Source organism: Taeniopygia guttata, chromosome 5 (assembly GCF_048771995.1).
Source record: "Taeniopygia guttata chromosome 5, bTaeGut7.mat, whole genome shotgun sequence".
Taxonomy (NCBI): Eukaryota; Metazoa; Chordata; class Aves; order Passeriformes; family Estrildidae; genus Taeniopygia; species Taeniopygia guttata.
In genome coordinates, this window is record NC_133030.1 from 17,173,799 (window position 1) to 17,200,105 (window position 26,307).

At 46.4% G+C, this 26,307-nt stretch overlaps 1 protein-coding gene and 2 long non-coding RNA genes across 5 annotated transcripts in view; 1 reads left to right on the forward strand and 2 right to left on the reverse strand.

Moving 5' to 3' along the window:
* The window catches only part of LOC121470057 (uncharacterized), a 26,107-nt gene extending 25,062 nt beyond the window's left edge, over positions 1–1,045 (reverse strand). For both annotated transcript variants that reach the window (XR_005980587.2, XR_012056262.1), the window contains exon 1: positions 579–1,045. This is a non-coding gene — a long non-coding RNA (uncharacterized lncRNA). The remainder of the gene's footprint in view (positions 1–578) is intronic.
* Positions 58–26,127, forward strand: TMEM86A (transmembrane protein 86A). Of its 2 annotated transcripts, none has more exons than XM_030273895.4 (3): positions 58–334; positions 16,107–16,371; positions 19,869–26,127. In XM_030273895.4, exons 1-3 carry the CDS (start codon positions 314–316, stop codon positions 20,294–20,296), a joined length of 714 nt encoding a protein of 237 aa, XP_030129755.1. In that variant the 5' UTR covers positions 58–313; the 3' UTR covers positions 20,297–26,127. The 2 variants fall into 2 exon arrangements, with proteins under 2 accessions (XP_030129755.1, XP_030129753.1); XM_030273893.4 differs by lacking the exon at positions 58–334 and adding an exon at positions 449–678.
* LOC140684264 (uncharacterized) lies at positions 13,095–16,112 on the reverse strand. The gene is made up of 2 exons (XR_012056261.1): positions 15,457–16,112; positions 13,095–13,569 (listed from the first exon to the last, which is right to left on the reverse strand). It is a non-coding gene; the product is annotated as an uncharacterized lncRNA (long non-coding RNA).
* Positions 26,128–26,307: the final 180 nt, after the last annotated feature.

Below are 26,307 nucleotides of genomic sequence, written 5' to 3' on the forward strand. Positions count from 1 at the left end.
CCGCACGGCGCGGCCGCCACCGGCTGCGAAAGGCGCCCGCCCGGGAGGCGGAGGCGCCGCTGACGCCGCCGTAGCCGGGGCCGAGCGAGGCGCTCGCCCGGCCGGCAGCGGGCCCGGGGCCGCCCGCTCCGATCGGCGCCGCCCGCCCGGGCGGGCCCGGGGCCGCCCCCTCCTCCTCCCCGCAGCACATTCGCCGCGGGGCCCCCGCTGCTGTGACGTCAGCGCCGCCTAAAAAAGCGGCCCGGCAGGCGGGCAGCGGGCTGGGCAGCGGCGACAGCGACAGCGGCCACAGCAGCAGCGCCCCGCCGCCGACATGGTGTCCCCCGTCACCGTGGTGAGTGCGGGCCCCGCGGCGGGCGGGGCGGCGGGGCCCGCGCCCCTTCCCACCCGCTCCCCGGGCGCTGTCCCCGCTCCCGGCCGGTGCCCTCCCACCCGCTCCCCGGGCGCTGTCCCTGCTCCCGGCCGGTGCCCTCCCACCCGCTCCCCGGGCGCTGTCCCCCAGCGCGGCGGGCGCTCCTCTCCTCCCGCTGCCGGGAGCCCGAGCACTGGCGGCCACCGCCGATCCCCGCGATGCTCACCCCGGCCTCCCCCGGCAGCTGTTGCTCCAGCGGTGCGCCTGCCCGGGCGGCTCTCCGCTGCGTCCTCCTCTTGTCGTGTGTGTTTTTAAAAACAACCACGGTACGTCTGCTCTACGTGCGCTGCATCTGCTCAGAGCGGAGCTGCCCCAGCTGCCCCGGGCTCGCGTCGCGGCAGTGCCCGGCAGCATCCTTCTGTCCCCGCGGCCTCCCTTGCCCTCGCTGGCACCTCTGCCACGCCATCCGGAGGTGCTTTGCTGTCCGGGTCCTGGTTTGGGCTCAGGCGTGTGTTGACCCCCGTGTGGGGCAGACCTTACCATGGGTTGGGTGACCTCTCGCTGAGACCTGGTCTCGTCTGCAAGTCAGTCTGGCACTTCCATCACCTAACTGGGATTGGTGTCACCTGCCTGTCTCATGGGGTGTCACGATGATTAATTAACGTAACCAGCAATAAGGCAGCAACTCGCTGCTGTTATTCTCAGTAGGTGATGTGTGCAGTAGAACTCTTGGATTGATGGAACCAAGCTCGTAACTGAAGGAGCTGTGGCTTGTGCCAGCAATACGAGGAGCTGCCCCTGCAGGTGAACAGGGGCTACTTGTTTCAATGCTGAAAGAGCTGCCAGAACAGCGGAGAAGCTGCACTGTTAGACATGCTGCTTTGCATGTTCCCCTTTCTAGAAAGTGAGGGATTTTTTGGAATACCCCAGCAGAATTAACACATGCTGTAAGGATAACTGTTGGTGGGAAAGTTTCCTGGTGCTTTGCTGCAGCGCTGGAGACCTACTGCTGGTATCCTTGTTCCCTGTGGATCTGTTCTCTTCTTGTTTTGAAATACTTTGGTTAAGGGCCAGGCTATTGCTTACTCTCTGGCAGGTAGAAATCTTGTCCTGATCTTAACTCACAAAGCTGGCGTTCAAAACTTTTTAATTGCTCTGCCAGTTCTGCACTGCAGGCTGTATTGTCTGATGGTGTGGATGACTTTCCCCCCGGTTATCAACATGTACCTGGTAAGTTCATTAGCAGCCTGGGGATGACTTTTATCTCTAGAGACAGAGGGAAGTAGCTTGGAAATTATAACTTTGTAGTGCCAAACTTTTTTGGGGTGGTTTTCCAAAATACTTAAAAAGGTTTGGTATCTTTGTGCTTCTGTGCCATAAACTAAATTTGTCCTTCAGTAATGCTTTTGGTTATAGTGAATTGTGTATGTGTATCTTGGAAGTAAAATCTCATGTCGGGACAGTACTGGAATGGCTCAGAAACTGACAGGATTTGTTTCACAGTTTGCAGAAGGCAGTACTTGGTTGTTGTGATAGTGCATCTGGGGTGGTCTTGCAGAGTGTTATTTCAACTGAGTTTTGAGGCAGATTACTAAAACACAAGTACGTGCTGGGAAGGGTACAGAGTTCAGACCGGAAGACTTTAGGAAGGTAAACTGGGGGGGGAAATGAAAAAAACCTTATTTTCCCTTTTGACATGTTACAAAGCACATTTTTGCTCTGGCTGTACCCCTGACATGTGAACAGTTTACTTCTCCAAAGGCAGCTAATGCAGGTGTGAAGCTATGGGGAGGTGGAGGGATGATAAGACCGGGAGCTGTGACCAGAGCTGCAGCTATTTGCCATTGCTGTGGAGGTGAGAGGGGAGGGCGACTGATTTTCACACAGCTCACAAAGAGAAGTGCTGCAAGCCTTCAGTGTTCTGAGGAGCAATTTTTTGCACCTCTCTGTCACTGGTTATCATGTCACTGTTGCTCTGAAGGAGGTGCTGCTCCGTGCTGGCTGTCCCATGGCCCAGAAGGACGGCTGGAATTGGTGTCACACAGCAGCCTGTGCTGCCCAGGAGCGTGGTGTGGCCCTTGCACAGCTGAGGGTGAGGAGCAGGATAGCTCTACAGCTGGTGGGCTTCCTTCAGCAAGTCTCTTGCTGAAGGGAAGGGCAGTGGCCATCAGTCTGGCCACAGCTGGGTGCTCGCTTTGGGGCCCAGCCCTTATCTCTGTGCTGCACTGCCTTTGCTCTGGGTCTTTGGAGCCAGCATGGATATCACTGCCATGACATGATGGGGGAATTCTCTGTAGGGGCAGCACCTGAGGCATAATCAAATTAGCCAGAGGAATTGATTTGTCTGTAGTGTATGTCCTCTCTCAGCACACTGCAGCATCAGCCTCAGTGGGGAGAAAACACCAGAAGAGCACATGTGAGAGTGACAGGATTTTTCTTGCCATGCTCAAAGTGATGGCCTTTGTACAATACTGCAGCACGTGGCTCTGGCTGCTTACACACAACCTGCTCTCCTGCATCTCCCACTCTTTTCTTCCTTAGGACACTTTTAACAAGAGTTAAAACCAATGAGCTCTAAGTCTGCTGTACAACTGGTAGTGGGAGGGAACCACACAAGGAGGCATGGTCCATGGAGGGGATCAAGCCAGGACTGCTTGTTTGTACTGGCTGCCAGGTGTGCATCATTGCCTGGAGGGCTTGGAATGTCCACCCAGTGCACACAGAGAGACCACAGCGTTGTGCAGAGCTCATCAGGCTGTGGTCTCTGATGCTGCACAGTTCATACGTGCTGAGTGGGGGGAGCATGCCCCCAAATAAACAAGTCTGGTGCCAAAGTACCTTTTAACATATTGTGCTAGGTCCTCAGTTGGGATAAAGCTCTGGAGTCCTGCTGGTGTTAGAGTCTAGACTTGCATGGTGCTGGGCTGTGGCAGGGAAGCTGCATTTGTCTGCCATCCTGTTCCATCTGGTGAGTGATGCTCACTCTGGTTGGAAGTCACCTTGGCGGAAAGCTTTCACTGCTTACTCTGCTGGCAAGCAGGAGTGTCCTGTTTCAAAATTTTTATTCTTGATACTGCTCTGATTAAGAGCTGTTTTTTCTGCATAAAGGCATGTCGACTGAGAGCCTGCAGTTGAAGCACAGTATTGATAAACAGCACATTTGCTTCATGGATACATGAGATTTCATTCCATTTTTGTTCCGTAATCACTGGTCCCACCTTAATAAAAGAGCACTCATTAGTGATTTTTGTCCAGCTCCCCCCACACCCAGCACTGTTGCCTAAGTGGTTTTTAGTGTGAGCTTGTGGGAGATAGCTCTTGCCCTAAGGACCTTTCTGCCCAGCAGGCACCATGATTGTAGGAGCCACAAGTGTGCAGGAGATGAGCCTGGAGACATGCAGTCATTCTGACATTTACATAATGCTCCTTGCTCAAAGGGACCCTATTTTGTCCCTAAAGTTAGGACTAAACTTAGAGTAGGGCTTCACTGCACTTTGAGGAAAACAGGGCATGGGAAATACAGATGTTAATTGGCTGAGGGTACATCTCTTTGCGGGGAGGTTATAGATGATATCAGTGTGTCTTTTAGAACTAGGGGCTCTCATCCCTACAACATTCCCTCCACACCTAACTTGTACTCAACCCAGCACAGCCCTATGCTCAGGAGACAGGTGAAACACTCTGTGGGACAGATTATTGCCCAGAATCCATGTCTTAACAATCCCCATCCCTTCCCTTTTGTCCTCTGGTCTGTTTGCATCTTTAAACAGATAGCTGGGTTGGGAAAGGATATATTGTTTTGACTACATGAAGGAAGTGGAGCCCTCAGCCCTGTCCTTTCTGGGTGGGAAGTAGCAGCACCCTCCTGAGAGCAGCCCTTGTCAGCCCTCAGGAAAGATGCAGGATATCACTGGGACAGAGTATAAAAGTGATTTGCAAAAACTGGGCAAAGTACCTGACAGGTACAGTCTTGAAAGATATTCACCAGCAAGAAATATGGAATAGGGCTGGAGGACTGGGTGGGTATCATCTGTGTTTCTGAACAGGGGCCAAACCACACTGATCCAGATGGGTATGGAAACCTGATGTAAGTCATGTTGCTTAGATACCCTGCACTGTGGGCAATTGTAGAAGTAGTAGGTTGAAGCATAGCTTTAAAGGTTTATTATTAGGAAGGGTGCTCTGTAATCCTCAAACTTCTGCTGAAAACAAGAAAGCCAGATCACACTGGAACTATTTCAGCCTTTGCTTCTTACAGAGAGGATGTATTGTTTCTGCACTAATGAATGAAATGTTAGCAACCATCTAAGTTAGAAGTAACTCTTATACTTAATTTTGCTCATTCTCTGTTTCTGTGCAACATTGATGCTTTCATTGTAATTTCCCCCATTACTTAAATGCATCATAAATTGGGATTTTATTATGCGGGAGGCTTGTAGACATGCACATTTTTATACTGCATAGACAATTATGGAAATATGGCACTACTGTAAAAACAAAGCCAATGTAAATGAAAGATAGAAAATATTTCTAAGCATCTGAGCTCACTGAAGAAAGGGAGGGAATCATCACCTTAGGAAAGCTTAGCTGGACCTTAGTAATATTTATGTCAGTCTCACCTTTTGGAAGAAGCCTAAAAACTTTGGTCCTATGAAGGAAAAAGCTGTGCTGATTTATGCCAGCTAAAGCCCAGGCATAGTGTTGCATGCCACGATTTATTTTTTCAAACTGAACTCGTGCATTCTTGTTGTGACATTGACATTCTTTGCTGTAGCTGTTGCTAGGGGAGGGTGGGCTAGGGGAGCCTGCAAAGTGCAGGCTTCTCTCACACTCTTCCCAGTGCCAAGGGAGGGAGCATTAAGCAGGCAGTGCTGATCACTGCTGCAGGCAGTGCTGTGGATTAAAGGCTTCATTAACCCAAGTGTATCACTCGAGGCACATATGTTTGTTGTTCAAAGTGTGCTTTGAGCATTAAGATTGTGGGTGCAGCTCAGAAGTCTGTACTTACACATAATTTCTCTGAACGGAAAGAGATGCATTTCTTCCCTTCTCTTCTCCTGTCCAAGTATGTCTATCCAAAATACACTGTGTGCAGCAGAAGAGCCAAAGTTATCTTCTCTGTGGGTAACTTCATAGTGCTGAGGAAATAATAACTCCAGTGAAATTAGACTCTTAGAAAAAGCTGGCATCAGGAACCCATCTTCTGCTAGTATGTGGAAACTCTTGAACAGCAAAAAGACTATTAATTACATAACTCCCTTCCCTCCTGGAGGCCCAAGTGGTTATTATATCACCACTTAATTTTTCTACTGTCCTTCATGTCACACAATGCCCAGTATACTTGTCATTACAATAGAGATTATTATTATTATTATTATTATTATTATTATTATTATTATTATTATTACTACAATAGAGTAGATTTTGCTTACTGCAACATACACAAATTTAGGGTGATGGTTATTCCTTCTTCTAGCCCACTTGTGCCCTTCCTATATCCATTTCTTATACTGCCATGATCTAAATAGCATTTCAGCTAATGACAGGTTTCTGTGTGACAGATGTGTCAGTCTAGAGCATCCCTCCATGTAATGCTGGATGTGAACAAGTATCCACGTGACACAGCTCGGGAAACTGTGTCTAGGTGTTTACACACCACCAGAGCTGAAAAGCAGTAGATGGGCTGGGCAAGAGCTTTCCAGAGGATTTCAGGTGTGCTGGGCTGGGAAGGATTTCAGATACCAGCAGGGCCCAGGGTCTCACACTGCAGCCTCTGACTCAAGAGTTGCACAGACGCAGTTTCTCTCTCTTATTTCTCAAGAAATGTAACTTGTGTCTCTTGTGTTAAGTCAGTGTTGCAAGGCTGACTCTTGTATTGCAAATCTGCCTGTTGGTGAGGATAGTGGTTCTTTTGATTCACCTTCCTGCAATCCTATGGAAATGCCTTGTTTCTACCAGCAGGCTAGTCTTCTCCCAAAAACGAATTCCTGTAGATTCTGAAAGACACGTTCTTGTCAAAACTGAGAAAAATGAGACAACCCTTGTTACTGAATTGGCCCTGAGACTTTTCTCAAATTTGAATGAATGGTAAAGTTTCATGGTTTTTTGCTTCTCACCAGATACCAGCTTTGGAGGCAGATATGGCATCAGGCAGTAAATTTCCTGTTCATATCAAAATGAGTGCCTTTCTGCTGGTTGCAAGTAGCCTCTGACTGAATCATTGCTTGAGACTGAGGGAAGTTTGACTTTAAGCCAGCTGCTCATTTATCAGCACATTCTAGACACACCAGACAGATCCTCAGATTTACGTGTCCCCCATGGCTTCAGCAGAACTGGGCTGAGGCCATGGCTTATCTACTGTATTCCTGTTTGCCTGTGTCTTTGATTTTGTTAAAGTATGGATAGCAGTGCTGACTTGCTCTCCATTGCAGGAGGAACTAAGCAAGTTTTGTGGCTTTTCCCTGCAACCCTAAAAGGAGTGTGATGACAAGGTTATCACTTAAATGGTGTTTTAATTGAAGTTTCCACTTTGCTTGGTTGCATCCCTGGATTTGCACCCTCAATATAAAGGGCATAATCCTAGTAAACAGCTGCACACTCGTTTGTGAGTGTAGTCTGCATTTGTTTATGCAGCTGGATTACAACAGGGGTTTTGAAAATAAAGGCCTTGGTTTATCAGTGCAGGTCCTGGGAGTGTGTGGGTTAGTGTTTGTGTGGGTTAGTGTTTGTGCAGGTTAGTGTTTGCACCTGCCCACTCCACATCTGTTGAGACTGGCTGGGAAGATCCAATTTATCTTCAGGTAAGTTGTGTCTGATACTGACTTACCCAGATCACAGCATCTTGACACAAGAATAGATATTGGAAATAAAATCTTTGGCTCTGCTATCATCCTTTGACTTTAACACCCTCCTGCCTCTTAAGCATATTGATCCCATGATAACATTGAGGAGGGCTGCTGTTTTTTTTAAGGTATCACAGCAGCATCTCTCTAAATACACATCTTGGGATTTATTGCTATTTTTTCCCTTCTGATTTCCTTTAATATCAGTATTTCACAAGCTTTCAACCTGCAGGATAAGATACACAGGTAAAGTAAAGCTTTTCATTCACCTTCCTAATAGGCATAAGACAAGCTGAGGAGTCCCTCCTGGGCTTCCCAGCACAGCCCTATTTGGTATTATTGCAGCCCCTTGTGAGGATTCATACAGCAGAAGTCTCTTGTGCAGAGCGTCAGCTTTCCCAGACACTGGCAGCTGCCTTCCCCTCCTGTTTCAGTTCTTCCTTCCTGTTCCTTTTGCAAAAGCCTCACCTCTGCCAAGCGTGCACCAGTCTTGTGTGAGCCAGAATTGCCTTTTGAATGCCTGGGGCGGTTTCACCCTTGGTGTGTCTTTGGCAATGCTGGTGGGGCTGTACAGCCTGTTGTGAGCCACCTGCCTTCTGGGCTGCACTACTGCCTCTTTAGCTCTTCCTGCAGAGGGCTGTGACAGCACCAGTGCCTGCAATGCCCTTCCTTTAGACCCACGTTATTCCCCACAGATTGCAGGTAAAATGACATTGCTCTGCTGAAGAGGTCACTTCTGGATGGAAGGGTCTCCCTTCCCTCACAAATCCCAATCCCTGGTGGCAAAGCACCATGGGCCCGGGTAGAGCTTTGCCAAGTGCCCATTTTCCCTGAGTACACATTCTTCCTTCCGTGCATCCCCGCTGCCACAGCGAAGTGACAGAGTGGCTGGGGCCCTCCAACAAGCACATACGGGTTGCAGTGGGTTGTGGGGTGCAAATAATACTGGAGAGGGATTTCAGTCCTGGGAACAAAGCACTCTCTCTGCAGATCCCTCTCTGCTATTATCTGGAGATTCAGCCTGCCCTTGGTGCTGACAAGGAAAGAACTGACAGCTCTCCCTGGGGTACTTTGTTTTGGGTCTGCACCAGAGGCTGGAGAGAGGCTCCTGTTTTGCCACACAGCTCTGGGGGCAGATGTCAGTGGGTGACACTTGTCTGTAGCAATGGGCCTTGCAAGTGGGGTGCTGCTTTTTGCTGTGGCTCTGTGACTTGCAGCTCGCATGTTGTGCTTGCCTAAAACTGCTTTTTCCTGGGTAACAGAAGTCTGAACTCCCTGTCACAGAGAAGTGTGATATAAATAACGATGAGTCTTCTGAGAACAAGTGCTTGTAGTCTGGAAACCCTCCCCAGGATAAGCTGGGGAGACTTTTCTGTAAGCAGAAGAAATTTTTTATCTGACTTCTAGTGTGACAGGCCAAATAAGAGGAATTGCCTGGGACAGGTACCAACTGTGCATTTCAGGGTGCTGGCTACCTGGCTCCTGAATTCCCTGTGGCTTCAGAGCCTCCTCCTGATGTCCAGAGTAGCAGTGGGATACGGCCCCACCTGACCTCACTCAAGAGGAGGGGTGTGTGCCCTGCTGTGGCAGCTCTGCATCTCTGATGAGCAAAATGAAAGGACAGACCCATTGTGGTTCAGGTTTTTAAGCATCTGCAAGGGGTTCTTTTGTGAGTGTTACAGCAAAGGAAATGTTTTGAGAGGCTTGCTTTCTGCTACACAAAAAAGAAGATCTGGAATCCCGGGGGGAAAGGCAATCTTTGCTCTGAGATAAGATGCTTTCAGGCAAATCCTATATTTTTGCTTTCATTTCTGAGAGCCATTGAACTATCCTGAAAGCACTAGTCTATGACAGCCCCTGCAGGCTTGAAGAGGCTTTTGAATTCTTGACTAGTTTAGTATTGCTAGTGCTTGGCAGTGGCACATTATTGACCATGGTCTCCAAAACTGCCGACAGCTATAGCATTGCTACAGATGCAGAGTCAATCATTACTACTGCAGGTTAAGAATAAATTTTTAAAATTGCCCTGCTTGTGGTCTTGTGCCAGTCTGGTAGACAGGACATATGATTGATAATGGAAAAAAAGCAAACTCACCCCCAAAAACAAACCCTAGCAAAAATACGTACTTCCAGGCTGTCTTCAGGGTGAAATGTATTTGTCTGTAATTTTTTATGAGTTAACATCTGCTAAAGAAAGGCTTCACCACCTTGAAGGCTTCCCTGCAGTCCCAGAAAGCCAAGGGCAGGTACCCAGTGACTTTGTATGGTATTGGTGAGTGTAGCAGTACCTGACTTTGCCTGGCCTGGTAGCAACAGGGCAGTACAGGAAAGTCCCAGAAACACTGTTGTGTACCTCATTAGCCAATCTAACAGAATTTCATCTATTCAGTACAGGAGATAAATTTTATGGATACTGTAACTTCCTTAACTGCTGGAGGGAACACCGTGGTCCATTGTCTCAAGATAGCTTTGGGCAGTGTCACGGTTTAAAAGGCAAGAAGTAGGAGTGGGCTCCTCTTGCAATATGCAGCACAAGCAGTGCCCTGAGTAGTAGGGTGATTTCCTTGGCTTCAGAACCTCCTCCATATACTTTAGGCTCCTAAGGGACTGTTCCCTCACATTTCTAGAGCATCCTACAAGGAGTCTTGAGGGTAAGACTCTGGTTTTCCATTTGTGACTTCTATGCATACTGGCTGTCTGCAGATGCATGTTTTTTATCTCACGGGTGTAGCAGCAAAGAGCTGCCATGTCCAAGAGCTCCCAGGTCACAGTGGCTGCTGAGGCAGCCTGGCCTGGTCAGCAGCCCTGTGAGCGTGGTCAGTGTGGCTGCTCAGCACCCAGCGTGTTTCACATTCTTCTTCCTTAAGCACCTGCTGACAAGATGTGACTGCGCTTTTACTTGCACTGCAGAAGTGGTGTCTGCAACCTCGTGTCCCTGCCACTGCCACAGCACAGGAGCCTCTGGACGAGTGCTCCCCAGCTCTCCTGGCACAAACCAGCCCATTTTTGCTGCTCAGCTGCTGCCACTCAGCTGGGTGGCCGCGGCGTGCCCGCGGTGCCCGGGCGTGCTGCCTCGCTGCGGGGGCTCGAGCTGCCGTTCCACCTGGGAGAGGCTGGCACAGGCAAACATTGCCCTGCTGCCAGGCATCTGCAGGGAACCTCTGCTGCAAATTGCCTCCCTTCTCTGCACATCTGAGGGGCAGTCACTCATCTGGAAGCACCCTGGTGCTGACAGGTTTTCATCTCCTCTATGGTTAATCTGGAGATTCGTTTGAGTGTTAATGTGACTGCAAGTTGGGTAGCACTTTGACTTGGTGGTGAAAATAAGTTTTGTTGTGGTTCTTTTTCCTGCATGCAGCTGTGTCTGTAGCAGCCCAGCCATGCATGGGGGCTTTTGTTAGATGCCAGTTTGATTGATCCTAACCCACTGCCTGCTCCTCTGTGCCTCCACCAAAGGACTACTTTTCTGGTGCCAAGAATTTGTGAAGCAATATAGCTGAGTTCACCACCCAAGAACTGTGAGGGCCTGTGCCAATTTTTTAATTGCATTTTTCTGGCAAATATCCCCAGCTTGGTTTTAGGAAGAAAAAGTCAAGTATTTCTAGCTCTCCGCCCTGTGTTGGTCTGTTGTGAAGCAAAGCTTGGAAGTATAGCTGGACCTTACTTTGCTTAACTGAGGTGGGGAAGAGGGTACCCAGACTGCTGGGGTAGAGGGGGGAATGATGGAACTCCTGCAAATCAGCCCTATTTTGCAGGAGTTTAAGAGACCCTGGTGATGGAAGAGCTGCCTTGGACATTCATGTGTCTGAGCTGGGAGGATGATCTTTTTGCAGGCTGGAAGTGTTCAGGCAGAGTCCTGTTACTTTTGGCTTGTGCTGAACAACAGAGGCTCCTGTTAGACAAATCCATGATTTTTTGACCCCTTGCAAACAGGTCTGACTGAACCAGCTGAGCATGAGCGGAGTTTCACTGCATTACCCTTGTGGGAGAAACAGAGGCCCTGGGAATGTCAGAAGCTGCAATAAAGTTGTCGCAAAACTCATTGCATGGCATAAACATGGTGAAGACAGGATTATCAGCATGCAGCTTCTCCCACATGCAAAACATGTACCATCTTCTGGGTGATTTATTTGCTATTTCACAAATCTGTTTTAGATGCAGCCTCTACAGTCTTGTCTCCACTTGAGGGGAGGAGGCTTTATCTATCACTCTGAATTTCCTGCAGCATGTGGAGCCTGTTCAGGAGCCATCTGCCTTGGATGCTCGGCCCTTGGAGTCTCCAACACAAACATAAAGCCTCCTATTAATTGCAAAAATATGTTGCACCAACACAGTATTTCAGGCATGTTGACTGGCTGATTCAGTAACTCTTCAGCACCCTCCATAACAAGCACTTACTTTCAGAATTTTATTCAGGAGCAACCTGGGACGTGTACAAGCCAGTACCTTCCTTTACAAATGGCAACAGGCAATCGGTTGTCCCCCAGGAGCGTGTTTGTTCCTGCAGGAGAGCAGACCTTGAGAGCCTTGCAGAGAGCCACATATTCTGGGCAGTGAGAAACAAGAGCCATGGGCTTGCAGTGGCAGCAAACATGGCAACAAAGCCAAATAAACATTTTTTGGCACACAGCTGGGGGTGGGAGCTATTATCACAGTAGGGGAGAACCAAGGCAGGATCCACAATGCTGGATGCCAAAAGCCAGGAGGAGCAGCTCAGACACAAAATGGTACAAGGCTGATGGGAGGGCTGGGTGGAGGACAACAGCCCAGCTTTTTTTGGCCAGTGCACACAGCTGTGCTCAAGTGTTGCTCAGTGGAATGGCTGGGGTATTATTTTTACAGCACTTTTCCTGGAAAGCTGCACTTTGCAGCCTAGTGGGTGTGAACCATATCCCCACAGCAGGCTGGCACTCAGCTGGTGTCTGTATACTTATTTTCATTGCAGGCTGATTTAGTGGGCTTTGCAGAGAGAAGAGCATTAATTGATATTCCACTCTTTTCTGGGACCAGTGCAAGGTTTAAGAACAATGAACTCTGGCCAACTCTGTGCAACAAGCTTCTGATGTTCTTCTGTACCTCAGGAGCAAGATATCTCCTTCCCTGTGGCAGCTGGATTTGCTTTCCCACTTGTGAAATAGATACCGACAAATGGCTCCAAAATGTTAAAGAAAATCGAGGCACTGTCTTATGAGTGTAACTGTTCCTCTATGGATGGGGCTTATTCTGGAGTAGAGGAGCCAGGTGTAAAGTTTTTGACTTGGTTATGTGCCTGCAGCAGTCAGAACAGGCTATGTACAGCAGTATGTCAAACTGGAGCAGAATGAGTACAGACAAAGCAAGAAGGGATCCTGTAAACCTGTGAACGCCTAGAGAGGTGGATATCCAAGCCCCAAGCCTCTAGAAAGCTGCAAGTGCCAGTACCATGTTCTGTTTGAAGATCACAGAATGGTTGGGATTGCAAGGGACCACTGGAGATTATCTGGCACAAAGTCTCTTGATGAGAGCCAAGACACAAGTTCCTCCTAGTCTGCCCAAGTCTTGGAGGGCTTCACTGGATTTCGTTGGATACAGATAACTCAATAAATAATATTTCTACTGTAATTCCAAAAATACAGAGCTAGTGGCTTTATAGCAGTGTAAACTAGTTTTTAAAGTCTCTGAATAACTTAGTAGCCATAGCAGTTGAGAAAAAGCCCCGAATTATGCTCAGTTTAGAAATTAAAATGTTGGAAATACTGCCTTGTTTTTGCATTCAAGATATTTTATGTACTATATTTCAGCATGGAGTAAATTAGCAGTGGTTGGAGAAAAGATTTGGGGAGAAAAATGCAATAGAATTAGTAACAAAATGGCAAAGCCCAGCTTAAAGCCATGACAATCACACACATTAGCAAAAAAGGTCTTGTCACCTCCATCAAGTGCTTTATTTTCCAGCCCCATGGTGCAGCTCCATCTCACATTCTGTCTCTGAGACACAGGGACAAAGGAGATGGGTGGTTTAATCCAATTTATCCACACAGACAAGAAATAATGTTCCCCTTCTCTGTGGTACAGTAAGTCCCATTATGGATTATATGCTTGGCCTTCCTCAAGCCACAGCTTCCAGTCATGTTGGTACATGGTTTTCCAATACCAGTCTTGGCTTGTCCTTCAGGTGGCAAATTGCCCCATCATCCCTTTCCAAGCCTCAGCTATGTGGCCAAACAGAGGATGGTCCTCTGATTGTCTCAGTTTTTCTTGGAGAACTTTTCCAAAGTATTTCCAGTGCCACTCATAGGGCCGTCATCTTGGTCAGAGCCATAAAAGGGGCTCCAGTGAGCTGCAGCATTCTGTGATGGTCAAGGGCATGCTTGGAAATAATTCATCTGAAGTATACTTGGAGAAGAAATGTTAAGAAATAAAGTGTCAATGATGAGAAGCCTGTAGCCCTTCTAGAAGTATGAGATCATTCTTATATGAGTGCTGTAACTCTTATGCATGAAAAATTCCTCAATTATTATTAGGATGGAAATAATACAAACAAATAATACAAACAAATTCTAAAATAAAGCTGTCTGGGCTTGCAAAATTCACATTCAAATAGTGAGGAATGATAATTTTAAGCTTACCAAGCAAACATAATTATTTTGCACAAGTTTTTATCTTAGCTTCAGTAAGGCAAGGTTTCTGGGGAAATGACAAGTGTAATTAAAACCTGTCTCATCATGTGTGCACACAGGGGAGGGCAAGCTGTGATGGTAATTGTAACTGCTCCTAGCAGGTGTTTTTCTGTTAATACAAAGTATTAAATAAAACCTACCATGTTTACTAACCCAAATACTGTCCTGTATGCTTCTGTGCACTCTTTCCCCTACAATACTTGATAGTTCCCAGGCAACCCCAATACTGCGAGGAGCCTACATGGGTTTTTATGACTTTTAATTCAAGTTCATTTGCTATGTGCTGCCAGAATTTTCCCAGGGAATGCAGACAAGTAGTGGTAAATGGTGATTAATTTAGACAGCCTAAGTAGAGAACTCACGACGGCTCCCCATGTATTACAAGAAAGTTAACAGCTTTGATGTCCTTTTGTTAGGGAATTGTGTAGCCTGGTTGTTTAATGGAGTGTTTAAAAATTGTGTTGGCAATAGCCTATGAATAATGTATGATGATATACCTTACTGCCAAGAAACTGCTGATATGCTAGGGAAATTTCCATCAGATGTGAGAAAAATTTTGAAGGCACTGTCTTCTTGGGATGCCCTTTATTTATAGCCTCACTGCTTCAGAGATTGCATTCCCTTTTTAGATACTGCATGTGAAGATGCCCTCCACTGCCTCTGCCTCTGTCTTCCTACTCCACCTGACTCCATTTGTTTGTGCCCATAAAAGATCCTGATTTTTTATTAGATTAGGCTTTGTCACCTGAGCACTGTAAGCATGGAATATTTCCTGTGCAATCTTCACCTGTTCTAGGTATCTGCATTGAAGGCATCCTGCATCAAAGTAAGATGGACACTGGTCATGACAATGTCCCATGATGCAGGAAGCAAAAAAAGAGTCAAGTTATTTGGGAAAAAAAAAAAAACAACAAACCAAAAACAAAGGCAAATTGGATTTCACAGCGTGAAATCAGTTTGTATGCCTCTAAATTTTCCCGTATGTCCTCCTCCAGAGCAGGAGGCCTGTGTGTGCTTTGGGCATGAGTTGTGGGAAGTCACTGTGGTACGTAGGAAATAAATCTTGCTTGACCTAAGAAATGATAAGACTGAGGGTGAACCCCTGCTTGCAGGTGAGCTCAGGGGGTTACACTGCCTTAGGTGCAAGAGGAAACAGGCCTCCTGTAAGACTCTGGGACATAGCTCAGGCAGGCATGGAAGCAGTTACAGACCTTTCCTTTGCTCCTTGTTTTGGCCCTCGGCTCTTCTCCAGCAGAAAATAAAATCACGGCTTTGTTTCTCACATGGAGTTTTACCCACCTGCCCTGAAATGCAGAAATGTGGCAGGAGGGCAGGGGAACACAATGTGTATCACTGTGCAGAGTGGTCTCAGCTAAGTGTTTGTCAGGAGCAGACCCAGCTTGTGGAGCCCGTAGCTCTGTGCCCTGTGGTTTTGTTATGAGTAGCCAAGTGCTCGTGCTGCATTTTTGTGTCTGTATTTACGCCGTAGAGCCCTGAGTCAAAACATTTCCTGCAATATGGTACTGTATTATTAGTGTATTGCTAGAACAAGCCACACGAGGTTGATGTTGGAACGAGTCAGCAGAGGAAGTGACATCCTCACCTGGGAGGTTGATGTGTTGGGTTTTGATGCTCATGATGCCAACAGCAAGCATGAGGCTACAGGGCAGGGGAAAGAGGTTGTATCCTCAGGGTGATCTGCAACTGGCTAAGCAGGAGGATTTCTGAAAATGGGAGAGAAGATTTGTGCTTTTACTGGCTTGTTTGCTGCTGGGATATATCTGGGCATGCAGATTTTCACAGTTCCTGGAAAGGTATATAAAAGGATGTTCTGGTGTGACTTTATCATGATCGTATCCCCATTAATTTGTTTAGACCAGAACTAAGTTTTGCACCTTTAAGATTAGCCTAAACACAAGATAGGTGACAAGGAGCACCACAGGAGTTTGACTAATGACCTGAATATTTTTAGTGGAACAAGTAAAGAGAAAAGTGTCTAAAACTTCCTTGAAATCCACCACTCAAAGCCCATCCTGCCAACTGAGAAGTGTATTCAGCAGAGAGGGTCACAAAGGTCTAGGCAGAGGATCGTGGTCAAGTTCAACCAGCATTTCTTGGGGTAGGAACACTGTAAGCTGACAGTGTATGGAAGAGAAACTTTCAAGGGGAAGGAGCCAGTTCTGTTACAAAGTTTATTCCACTGATGTTTCTGATGATCCTATTAATTTGTGTTTTAACGTTTGTTTTCTTTAGGTGAAGAGTGAAGGCCCCAAACTGGTCCCCTTCTTTAAAGCCACTTGTGTCTATTTTGTCCTCTGGCTGCCAACTTCCAGCCCCTCCTGGTTCAGTGCCCTCATTAAATGTCTACCCATCTTTTGCCTGTGGGTTTTCCTTCTGGCTCATGGGATTAACTTCCTAGTGTCACACCGGAGTGCCAGCCGCATCCTAGCAGGACTCATATTCTCGGCAGTGGGAGATGCCTTTCTCATCTGGCAGGAGCAGGGCTACTTCATTCATGGTGAGTACAGTGTCAGTCCTAAAGGCATGCCACAGTGCCCAGCGGTTACCCTCTTTATTTAGTAATGAGTTGCTGGCCCACATGTTTTGTTTATTCATGTACAGCTTAAGCCCCAGGCGCTGGGAAGCACTCATCCCTTGACTAAAATCCATCATGGTTTGAGGAAGTACATCATGGATGAGTCCTTCTCTTGAGGTTAGAGAGGTAATTGGGTCAGGTTAGGTTTCCTGGCATGTGTCACAGCGTCTGGGCTGGCTGGAGTTGAGAAGGTGGCATGCCAGAATCCCTGGCAAAGAGAAGGAAACGCTCATGGCACTCGTCAGTTCCCATGAAGCTGTGGAAAGTGTTTACCTCCTATCTCTCTGCAGGGAGATCTGGCAGCCCTTTGCTATGAGGACTGGGGATGGGACATATTGTGCACAGCTCCTTGGTAGAGAGGACATTTATGTTTTGATAGACAAGCCCATAGCCTGAGGGAGGCATTAAGTTGATGATATAAACCAAAGCAGCAGCAATCTTGTCCTACTTGCAGGTTCATCAGTGTGAATCATGCAGCCTGTTGTACAAGACATGTCTGTTTTGCAAACTTTTAAATGATGGTCAGTCAGGGACAAACCTTACCGCAGTGGTCGGTCTTCTCTACAGAAAAATCCACATCTCTCAGAGCACAATGAGCTTGGTTTATTTTGCTAGTTTGCAGACTGGAACATAATGATTCAGACTAATCATTTAAAGCCATGTTGAACCTGCCTGCAGCAAGTCTCTCCCTGGCCTTGGACTGTCAAAAGAAATCAGCAGCAGTTGAGTTCTTCACTGAACTGACTGGTGGGGTTTCTGAAGTTAATTTAAGCAACATAGGCATTGCACATAACACCTGCCATTAACTGGCTGCTGTAACTGTCCCTCTGGAAAATGTGATGAGGGAACTTTCCTGACTTGTGCTGTTGTCAGCTCTGAAAGTCAAAGGCTTATTTTTTCCCCTCTCTCATGAGGTTAGTATTTAGTTTTATTCTGGGATTTCCACAAGCTCTTTCTTTACCAGAAGGAAGTGTGTGCAGTGCCAGATATGAAAGGCCAAATACTCTGAATCTGATTTTAATCCTGCTTCCCAAGGGCTTATCCCCATCCCATTAAAAGTTGGGGTATATATTTGAGATATAAGCAGATAAAGTGCACTGCTCCACTTCATCCTTCACATTGCCTGCAAAATGTATTTTCTCCTATTTAAAACTCATCAGGTTGCTGTTGCTAACAACTGACAATATTTTTGACATCATCAGTTGTGGGAATTTGAAATTTGAAGAGAGAAGAGGAAAGACTGGATGAAAATGTACATTCTGTTCAATTTCTGCAGTTTTTGGACTGAAAAGGGTTGGAAACTGGCCTCATTTGAAAAGCTTTTGAGACAATGAGTTTATAAAAGGACATTTGTTCATTACTTTATAGGGAAGTGAGAGCCTGGGAACCTACTCCTGGCACACTTGACTTTTTTTCATTTTTGCTGTTTCAGTCCACTAATAACACATTATTTTCTGACTACTGTCTTACTGCATGTAGAAGATCTTTACAGTGTTAATATCTTAATATCCACCTCCTTTGATAGCAGGCACTTACAAACAATTTATGAATTTGGTGAAGAAGACAGGGACTAGAAAAAAGGCCTTATTGCCAGCCTGACGAAACCCAAAGGAAGAAAGTGGGAGAAAAGGGCTTATCTCCCTGATGTGGTTGAGAGGACCAAGCTAAAGGCTGAGAAATACAAGAGAAGTGCACCCCCTCCCCTGTGCTGCCATCACAGATTTCCCCAGTTCCTGGCTTGATTTGTGGGTGTTGAATGAGTAAACCTGGGAGCTGAGTCCCTTGTTTGTGACCAGCCTCACCACATATCACAAAACTCCTTCTGCCTTTCCAGGCTCTTTGCCTGCCACATCCTGTCCTCTCCTCCTCCTCCCCGCCAGATGCCTGCATGAAGGACATCACGTTCTTCGGTTCCCTGTTGCAGAATGCTCCATATAATGACACTGAAGGAAAGAACATTGCTCACTGCTGGGACAACATATCCTTCTTCTCCTTAACACCTCCCTGGGCTCTAACCTTTCTTACATTATAACCCTATAACAAGCTCTTGTCCTAAATCCCTTCTCAGTTCCTTCAGTGTTCTGTCCATGAGGTGAAACATCAGCTTCTCATTGTCCTCCTTTGTGCTTATCTTCTTTCCCCTTCATGCTGTCCATTTACTCTAGCCTCACCCTGCAAAACAGATCCCACCAGCCCTCTCCCTCTTGTGGATTTCCTTCTCATCCCACCACAGCTGAGCTCTCAGTGGGTGTCTGATCTGGTCTTCTCCGCAGGCAGGGAGATGCTTCCACTTCTTCCTTGACTGCCTCAACAAGAGTAGTAGGATGAAGCAACGTGTGCCAGCTGCAGGTTTTGTGGCTGCCCTTTACACATGCTAAATGTGAACAAGTGTCCTGCTGGAGGACTCAGCTTCCCAGATCCTTTTCTCCATTTCATGATTTAGGGTTGCATGAAAACTTCCAGCCCCTCTAATAACCCTGCCAGGATAAAGTAGGAGAGCCTGCAGCTGCACCATGTGTGGGTCTGGGAACCAGAAGACCCAAGAAGCTGGGCTCTGTTTGTGCCCCTTTATCTACAGTTGTCATTGACAACTTGGAGACAGCAGCTGTACCAACAGGTTGGGACATATTTTTGTCAAATGGATTAGTGACAAGTTAATAACATATGGGCAGCACCTTCCAACACCCACATCTGGCATTTCTCAGTGGTGTTGCACTTCAAAGGGAAGCTGGCATTTAATTTTCTCTGACTGATTCCTGGTAAGGTTCATCTGAATCTTGCAAATAGCCATAAAATTGTTGGCAGATCACATTGGTGCAGTCCCTGAAATATGCCAGCTGCTTCTTTCCAGCTTAGGTTTCTCCCAGCTCTGGGCAGAGATGGAGAGGCAGCTAGATTTAGTCCTCAAGTGCCTTTGGGTTTGTGGCTAAATACAGGCAAGCTTTGTGTCAGGGTTCAGAGGGATTAGAGTCTTTTGTCACGTTTTGTTCCTACACTGCTGTGGTTCCAGTCTTCTTGTTCCACATGTGACCTATGAGCAAAACACTATGGATAGTTAGAGGGGATGGTCTTTGGTCTGCCTTGTTCCCAACCTTCCACCCAAAGCAGGGGAAAAGGAGCTACCTGAAAAACAAGATCAATTAATTCTCCAGCAGCTTAGCTCCACCCAGCTTCTCAGCAGAAAGGCTTTTGTCACAGCAGAGCTGTACTTTATTGCAGCTGTATTTTGTGCTGGGGCTTTTATTTAGGTTGGAGGCTTGGTGCTATCTCCCATGTACAGATTTTTGTAATAAAATGGTCAGTATGGTTATCACTGGCAGTGTTAGTGGTAGGTAACACTGGAAGAAATGTTTTCTTCTGCTGCTGACTGCCAGTCACTGATGAAAGGTCACACTTTCTGTGTCGATGCTTCTCTCCAGGTCTGCTGATGTTCGCCATCACACACATCCTGTACTCTTCAGCCTTTGGCATGAAGCCTTTGGACCTCAAAGCCGGCTTGCTGATGGGCGTCGTTTCCAGTTCCTGCTATGCCTTCCTGTACTCCTACCTCTCGGGTCCGTTCACCTACCTGGTGGCCGTCTACATCGCCCTGATCGGCTTCATGGGCTGGCGGGCGGTGGCGGGCGTGCAGCTCTGCAACGACCTGTGGACGTGGACCAAGCTGTCGGCCTGCGTGGGCGCCATGCTCTTCATGGTGTCAGACCTCACCATTGCGCTCAACAAGTTCTGCTTCCCCGTGCCCTACTCGCGCTTCATCATCATGGCCACCTACTATGCGGCCCAAATGCTGATTGCGCTGTCAGCCGTGGAGACCAGGGACGAAGAGGACTTCAGGAAGAGGAGCTAGGTGGAGTGCCAATAGTCTGTGAACACATGGGTTATATCTCAGGTGCTGTAGCTGCATTCACCCCTGAGAGAGATCTCCATTTCTCTAGGCAACACTGGTGATGTTGATTTTGCTTCTTTGAAGCATTACCTTTGGGAATTACATTATTTTCGTTGGCTTTCTCTGAATACAGCTTACTTCAGTGTGGAGTCCACATCAGAAAGCTTAGACTGTCCCTGCAGTAGTTACTCATTCAACTTTTCCTCCTTGGAAGTGCTGTACTACTGCATTTTACTTGTTAGTCTTGAAATTGATGCTAAATGTCTGGGTAGAGGAGGGCTGGTAGAAAGAGGTTTGGCCATACACTGTGCTAAAAGGCCTGCTCTTGACTGTAGGCAGACAGGCACAGATCTCTGCTAAAGTCATAGGTAAAAATTAATTTAACTGATGTTTGTCTCTTTGTATGCATTACAGAATGCAAACTGGAGCTATTCCTCTACTGAAAGGAAGCTTGAAGGGAGAATAAAAACAGCATATCCAGCTGGGAGCTGAGCTCTGGAGTCAATGGCAGTGTGTGGGGCAGTGGTACCCAGCTGAACCAGCATAAAAGCAGAACCCCAAGCTGAGGACACAGTGGGAGGTGCTGGCAGTGCTGTGTGCTTTGATTGCAGTGCTCACTGCTCCAGGACAGGTCTCTAGGTTCAGGTCAGCATTGCTGCCTGTGGCAGAACTGTAAAGAGCAGGAATTTGGTGGATTTTCAGGGACATCTTGGTGTTCTCTCGCTCCATGTGCACGAAGTTACACAGTGCCTGCAGCCACCAGTGAGAAGGAATGGGTACATGAGGAACTTTGATTTTTAAAGCAGAACTTACTCATTGTCTTACTTAGTGTATGTTCTAATTATCCTTACTATGGCAGACAGGCATCTAATCTTTATGCTTTTTTTCTCCAGTGTTCTAACAAGTAATATACCCATGTACCCATTAAGTTTTAGTAGCACTTTCAGTAGTACTTTTAGTACTGCTGCCTGCACTATCTTAAACCTTTGTGTGAGCATTTCCTGTGATCAAGGCTCTGATTTTGGATGTAGATTGCCACGTTTTTCCAGCTGGTGGAAAACAATCCTTTTTGCACCACTTCTCTTTTTTACCAGAAAGCCCCTTTTCAGCAGAGCTTCTGTCCTTTGTGTTCAACACGCCAGCCACTTCCTTCTCAAACTCACATGAACTCACATAGAAATAGAACCCTGCTAGCTTTTTCCTTTTGTTGAGAGGTGCTGTGTGGTGCTCCTGTTCCTCTCCAGCCTCACCTGATGTGCCTGGCAGGGAATCGACATTGCCTCCCTACGACTTCTCCATCAGTGCAAATACAGCCAGTATTAGAGAAATCTGGGTTAGCCATCCTGACCCCGTGGGAGCATCTGCTGCTTTTCAGACAGGGATCAGAGAGGTCAGCTGCATGATGGAGAGGGAAAGCACTGTAGGTAGCACAGCCCCTGTAATCCCTTCCCTTTAATGCTGTTATGTAATACTGTCAGTATTCATTCACACGGGGGCCTGCCTGGAGTAAACAGCCAAGGGAATTTAGAGCCATACACCGTTTTCATTCATCAGCATTGCTTATCTCCTGGCCACAGATTGAACCCTGCAGTGTAACTCTCTGCAGATGTCACCTGTTGTTACTCAGCTTGGCTGTTTGCAAATCTCTTCCTGCAACAAAGTGAACCAGCTGAGGGGAAGTCTAAGCATTTGTGGTGAACCCCACCGTCCTCCCAGCATGTGAGCAAACAGCACACTGCAGTCTTTGAATCCCAGCTCCTTGGCATGGGTCAGCACACTCAGTCCTTAGCTGGCAGTTCTTCAGAGGAGCTCCCCACATCCTGAGCTTCCCTTTGCTTTGAGGGAAATGCTTGTGTGATAAAGTAAGCTTTATTTAAAAGTCCTGAGTTTTGATTCTCTTTTTTTCCTCTCTAGAAATGAGTAGTCTTGAACTGCCTGAAAATAGCTGAGTTGCATTTCTGTGTGCTTTTTCTTCTTCCTATCCTGCTGTACCATCAGCCACTGGATACCTGCAGAAGAGTCTTGATGTGTTATTAGGAGGTCTCTCCACTGGCCATCAGAGGTGCAGTTTCTGGTGGCAGAGGTCTCTGGGTGGGACAGCAAAACTTGTGCAGCCCAAGTGGGCTGTTGTTCCCTTGCTGTCCTGGGACAGGTCACCTGGAGTGACCTGGCTGGGACACATTGGCCAGTCACACTGGCTCCATCCTGGTGCTGCAACATCTTCAGCCTTCCTGGGAACATGAGGCAGAGCCCTCAGCATACAAAGAAGAGTCCTGGTTGGCTTGGATGTTTGCTGGCAAAGGCTTTAATCTTCAAAGTCTCTCTCTAGCTCTGCATTCCTCTTTTTAATCCATATTACTTGAATGAGACCATTTTCCTGGAGGCTCTTTCCTGCTGGGAAGAGACCAGCTGCTGTGGACTGTGATCTGACACAATTTTGAGATGCCTAAATCGTGACAAGAATGAAGCAGTTGCTGGTAGTCTGTTAAATAATTTTTCCTGGGATTAAAACTGTTCCCTCAACCCCAGCGAGGGCAATCTTCACTTTGAAATAGAGCAAAAAATGGAGTGGTGTTAATCTGTGACAAATGGTGTTACTGTCTGTGGGGCTGCCTTTGTGGACCCTCCTGTTGCCTCTTTGCCCTGTAAAATCGAGGTCAACTCCATTCTTCTCCTTTTCAGTAGTACAGTTCTTGAGACGCACCCAACCTTTGGCCCAGGAACATTACAGAGGCAATGAAGCCTTCCAAGTGCTGTAGTGTTCCTGGCCCCAGCAGCAGCAGCTCCTTTTGTTGCTAAGCACAGAGGCTTTCTTTTCACACTGCTGTATCCAAACATCCTTCTGCAAACCCTGTCTATGGTCACTTGAGCTTACACACGTGGTTTGGTTACTTTCTGTAGTTATCACCCTCTTGGAGGTCCTTTGGCTCTTTAATTGGACATAAAAAAGATGCAGCACGTTTACTTCAGCCTCTTTCTGTAGGCAGATCCTCCTTGCACAGAACTCCCAGGGTCAGTCAGAGAAACAGTGCTAATTGCAACTTGTTTTTAAGTGCTAGTAATGCTGTGTCACAGGGTGATGGTCATGTAGAAATGGCAGCTCAAGAAGAACAAAGCCTGAGGATTTTAACTTTAAGCTTTACTCTTACTCTGTGCTGGATACCTGGTTTCTTACTCCTCCATACTGAGGCATCTGTAAGACTGACTGGTTTAAGGATTACTCTTAACATGGCTTTTGAGTAGATTGCTTGAAGGTTTCATGTTGTCATCAGTGGAGGCGATTTATATATTTTTACACAAATTTTAAAATTCCCAGGAGGAGCTTGGCAGTTTTTAGTGGCTCTTCAAAGTTTTCCAGTCCTGTAGTTTGGTACTAACACCTGCATTTTCATCTTGCTGTTGTGGTATTTTTGGGAGCTGTTCTGGAAGAAGCAGATCAAAGCAAACAACAACTATAGAGCTCGGTGGCAGATGCCTCTTTCTCTTTGCTTGGTTTCTGAATACAGATGGGGTTTTTTAAGCAGAGGCATCATTACTGTGTTCTTGGAAGAGGATGGGAAGTTGCTGACTTCTCAGGACAGAAATCCTCCTGGGTAGTTCTCCTGCCTTTTATCCATGCTCGCTTCTTTTGTGGCCTTGGGTGAATCACTTAAATCTTCTGGTGGTGTATGAGGACCAGTGCAATGCCAAGTTATCCCAGAAGGTGATCAGGCCCTTACCCCATTCTAAAATGGGGATATTATCCCTTACCTACCTCACGAGGCTATCGTGAGGATTGATGCTCATACAGCACTTTGAAGATGTCAAGTGCTATGTAAGTCACAAGTATTATCCAACTTTAATGTTAAAATTGCTTTTAGGCATCTGCAGGACTTCTCTTAAAACACGGAATGTGCGACTGCCTTTTCAATTTGCATGAGATAGAAAAAAATTGCAAAATATTTATTCATGCTGGTTAACAGGATGGGCTCAGCTACACTTGAACTCTGTGGGAGGTTTAGCTTAAAAATCGGAACTCTCTAATTTCAGTTTTGCAGATGATTTTTAGTTCTTCTAAAAGCCTTGACCAAATTCTTAGATGTGAACTTTGCATCCAACTTTTGCAGTCTGGTCTTGTCCCTCAGTGTTAGCTGGAGTAAATATAATCCAGCCAAAACAGAGTGCCTCACAGTCTGCTGTGGCTTTTGAAAAAGCTGGAACAGAAAATTAAATCATTCTGCTCAACCTTCAGTCTGCAGAAGGTCAGCTGAGTTTCATGAGACAACTTTCAAAGGGATGTTTAATTTCTCTGATTGTAAGTTTCACTGGCTTTAAAATCAGCAGAGAGAGAAAGCCTTGATAGAATCAATAAGGTCCTTCTTGAATTCCCTTTCTTTTATCCAAATGAAAGAAGCAGTGGGTTTTGTAGCAAAGGAAGTGCATGTACCACCAGTCCCATGGCCCAGAACAAAAGTTGATCTAGAAATACAGCTCTCAACCATCACCATGTTCTCAACTAGGATAAAAATGCCACTGTTCATTGATATAAATCTGGGCCACAGCTAGAAACTACCTAGTTTTTGTAGCACTAGCTGCTGTACAAACACAGATGAAGGCAAGGAATTGCACACCAAGGAATGTGAGCTGTGTACATGTGAAATGGACCATTATTTTGAAGCAGCTGCAGTAAAATCTTAATATGAACTCAGAAGCAAACACAATGCAAATTTTTATGGTTTCTTTAAAATATTTGATGGATTTTCATTTTCTTAGTTTGGAGAAAATTTTCTTAATGTTATTTTATTTTTGCTCTTACTGTAAAAAATAAAAATTCTAGACAACAAAAGAAAAAAAGTGGCCAGTTGGCAGGAATGCCAAAACTTCTGTGGCCTGTATTGTTTCTGTGGTGACACTATGCTGCTGTCGAGTGAGCTACTGGAGTGGTGTGATGGCTCAAAAGTGAGGCTGAAGCACCAGATGCACGTATTGAGCCACCAAGACTTCAGTGGGAGCATGACTGGGCCAGTTTGGATCAGTCAAAAGACAGAGCATAAGGAAATAAAAGACAACTTTTCCTGACAGAAGAAAAGCAAGGAACCAAAACCAGCCTATTGGGCGATGGTGCTGAATCACTACAAACATTTTTATCTGACCCTGCTTCTGCAGGTTCCTGCTGGAACAAGCCTTGCTCCTAATTCAGCTGGGGAGGCTTGCTCCAAACCTATGGTGCTGGCAGGGTCAGGCCAGCAGAACCTGAAGCTTTGTTAAATAAAACTCAAAAGACAGAAAGCAACAGCAAAAACAAGAATCAACCCTAAAACCACAAAAAAACCCCCAAAACAAAACAAAACCACCAAAAAAAAAAAAACAACCCAACCCAAACCAACAACCAACCAACAAAAAAAAGCCCCAAGGAAGAAGAAAGCAAATGCCACTGGGTAAGTGGCAGTTCTGCCTGACTGAGAATGCAGAGTGGCTGGTCTGCCCTGAACACTAATGTCTATGTCTTGGACCCATGTGAGTCTCTTGCTCCAGCCCCTCTCCCACACATTCCAGGCAGAGTGCACTGAAAATGTGACTGAAGCAGCTGCTTTCCTCTGGGGAATCAAGCACTTTGCCATGTCTGAAAGTCTCTAGCACTTACTTTCTTTACTGTGATTGTAAAGGTCACCACATACAGTACAGCCACTTGATCTGGGATCTTTTCTTAACACATTTTTATGCTGATTTTACTATTCTTTGTTTGGAATGTATTTTTTTTTTCTCATTTCTTCTGTGTATAACAGCAATTAAAAATATTAATTTACTCAGTATTTTTACTGTGCAGATACAAGGTCTCCTTGCTCATTTTCTGTTTCTGTCACTGTTTCAGGATGGAATGTGAGGCTCCTCTGTGGTGGGCAGCTTTGTGCCATTGTTATACCATCCAGCATAATTTGTGCTGGAGCTGCTCAGCACCCTTCTGAAGCTGACTGTCACAGTCAGCCACAGCA

What these genes read in the sequence shown, in the direction of transcription:
- TMEM86A (XM_030273893.4), top strand. Translation starts at nt 571, where the DNA reads ATGCTCACCCCGGCCTCCCCCGGCAGCTGTTGCTCCAGCGGTGCGCCT. An exon ending in TGTTTTTAAAAACAACCACG is followed by an intron (nt 679 to 16,106) that starts GTACGTCTGCTC and finishes TGTTTTCTTTAG; the next exon opens with GTGAAGAGTGAAGGCCCCAA. An exon ending in GCAGGGCTACTTCATTCATG is followed by an intron (nt 16,372 to 19,868) that starts GTGAGTACAGTG and finishes GCTTCTCTCCAG; the next exon opens with GTCTGCTGATGTTCGCCATC.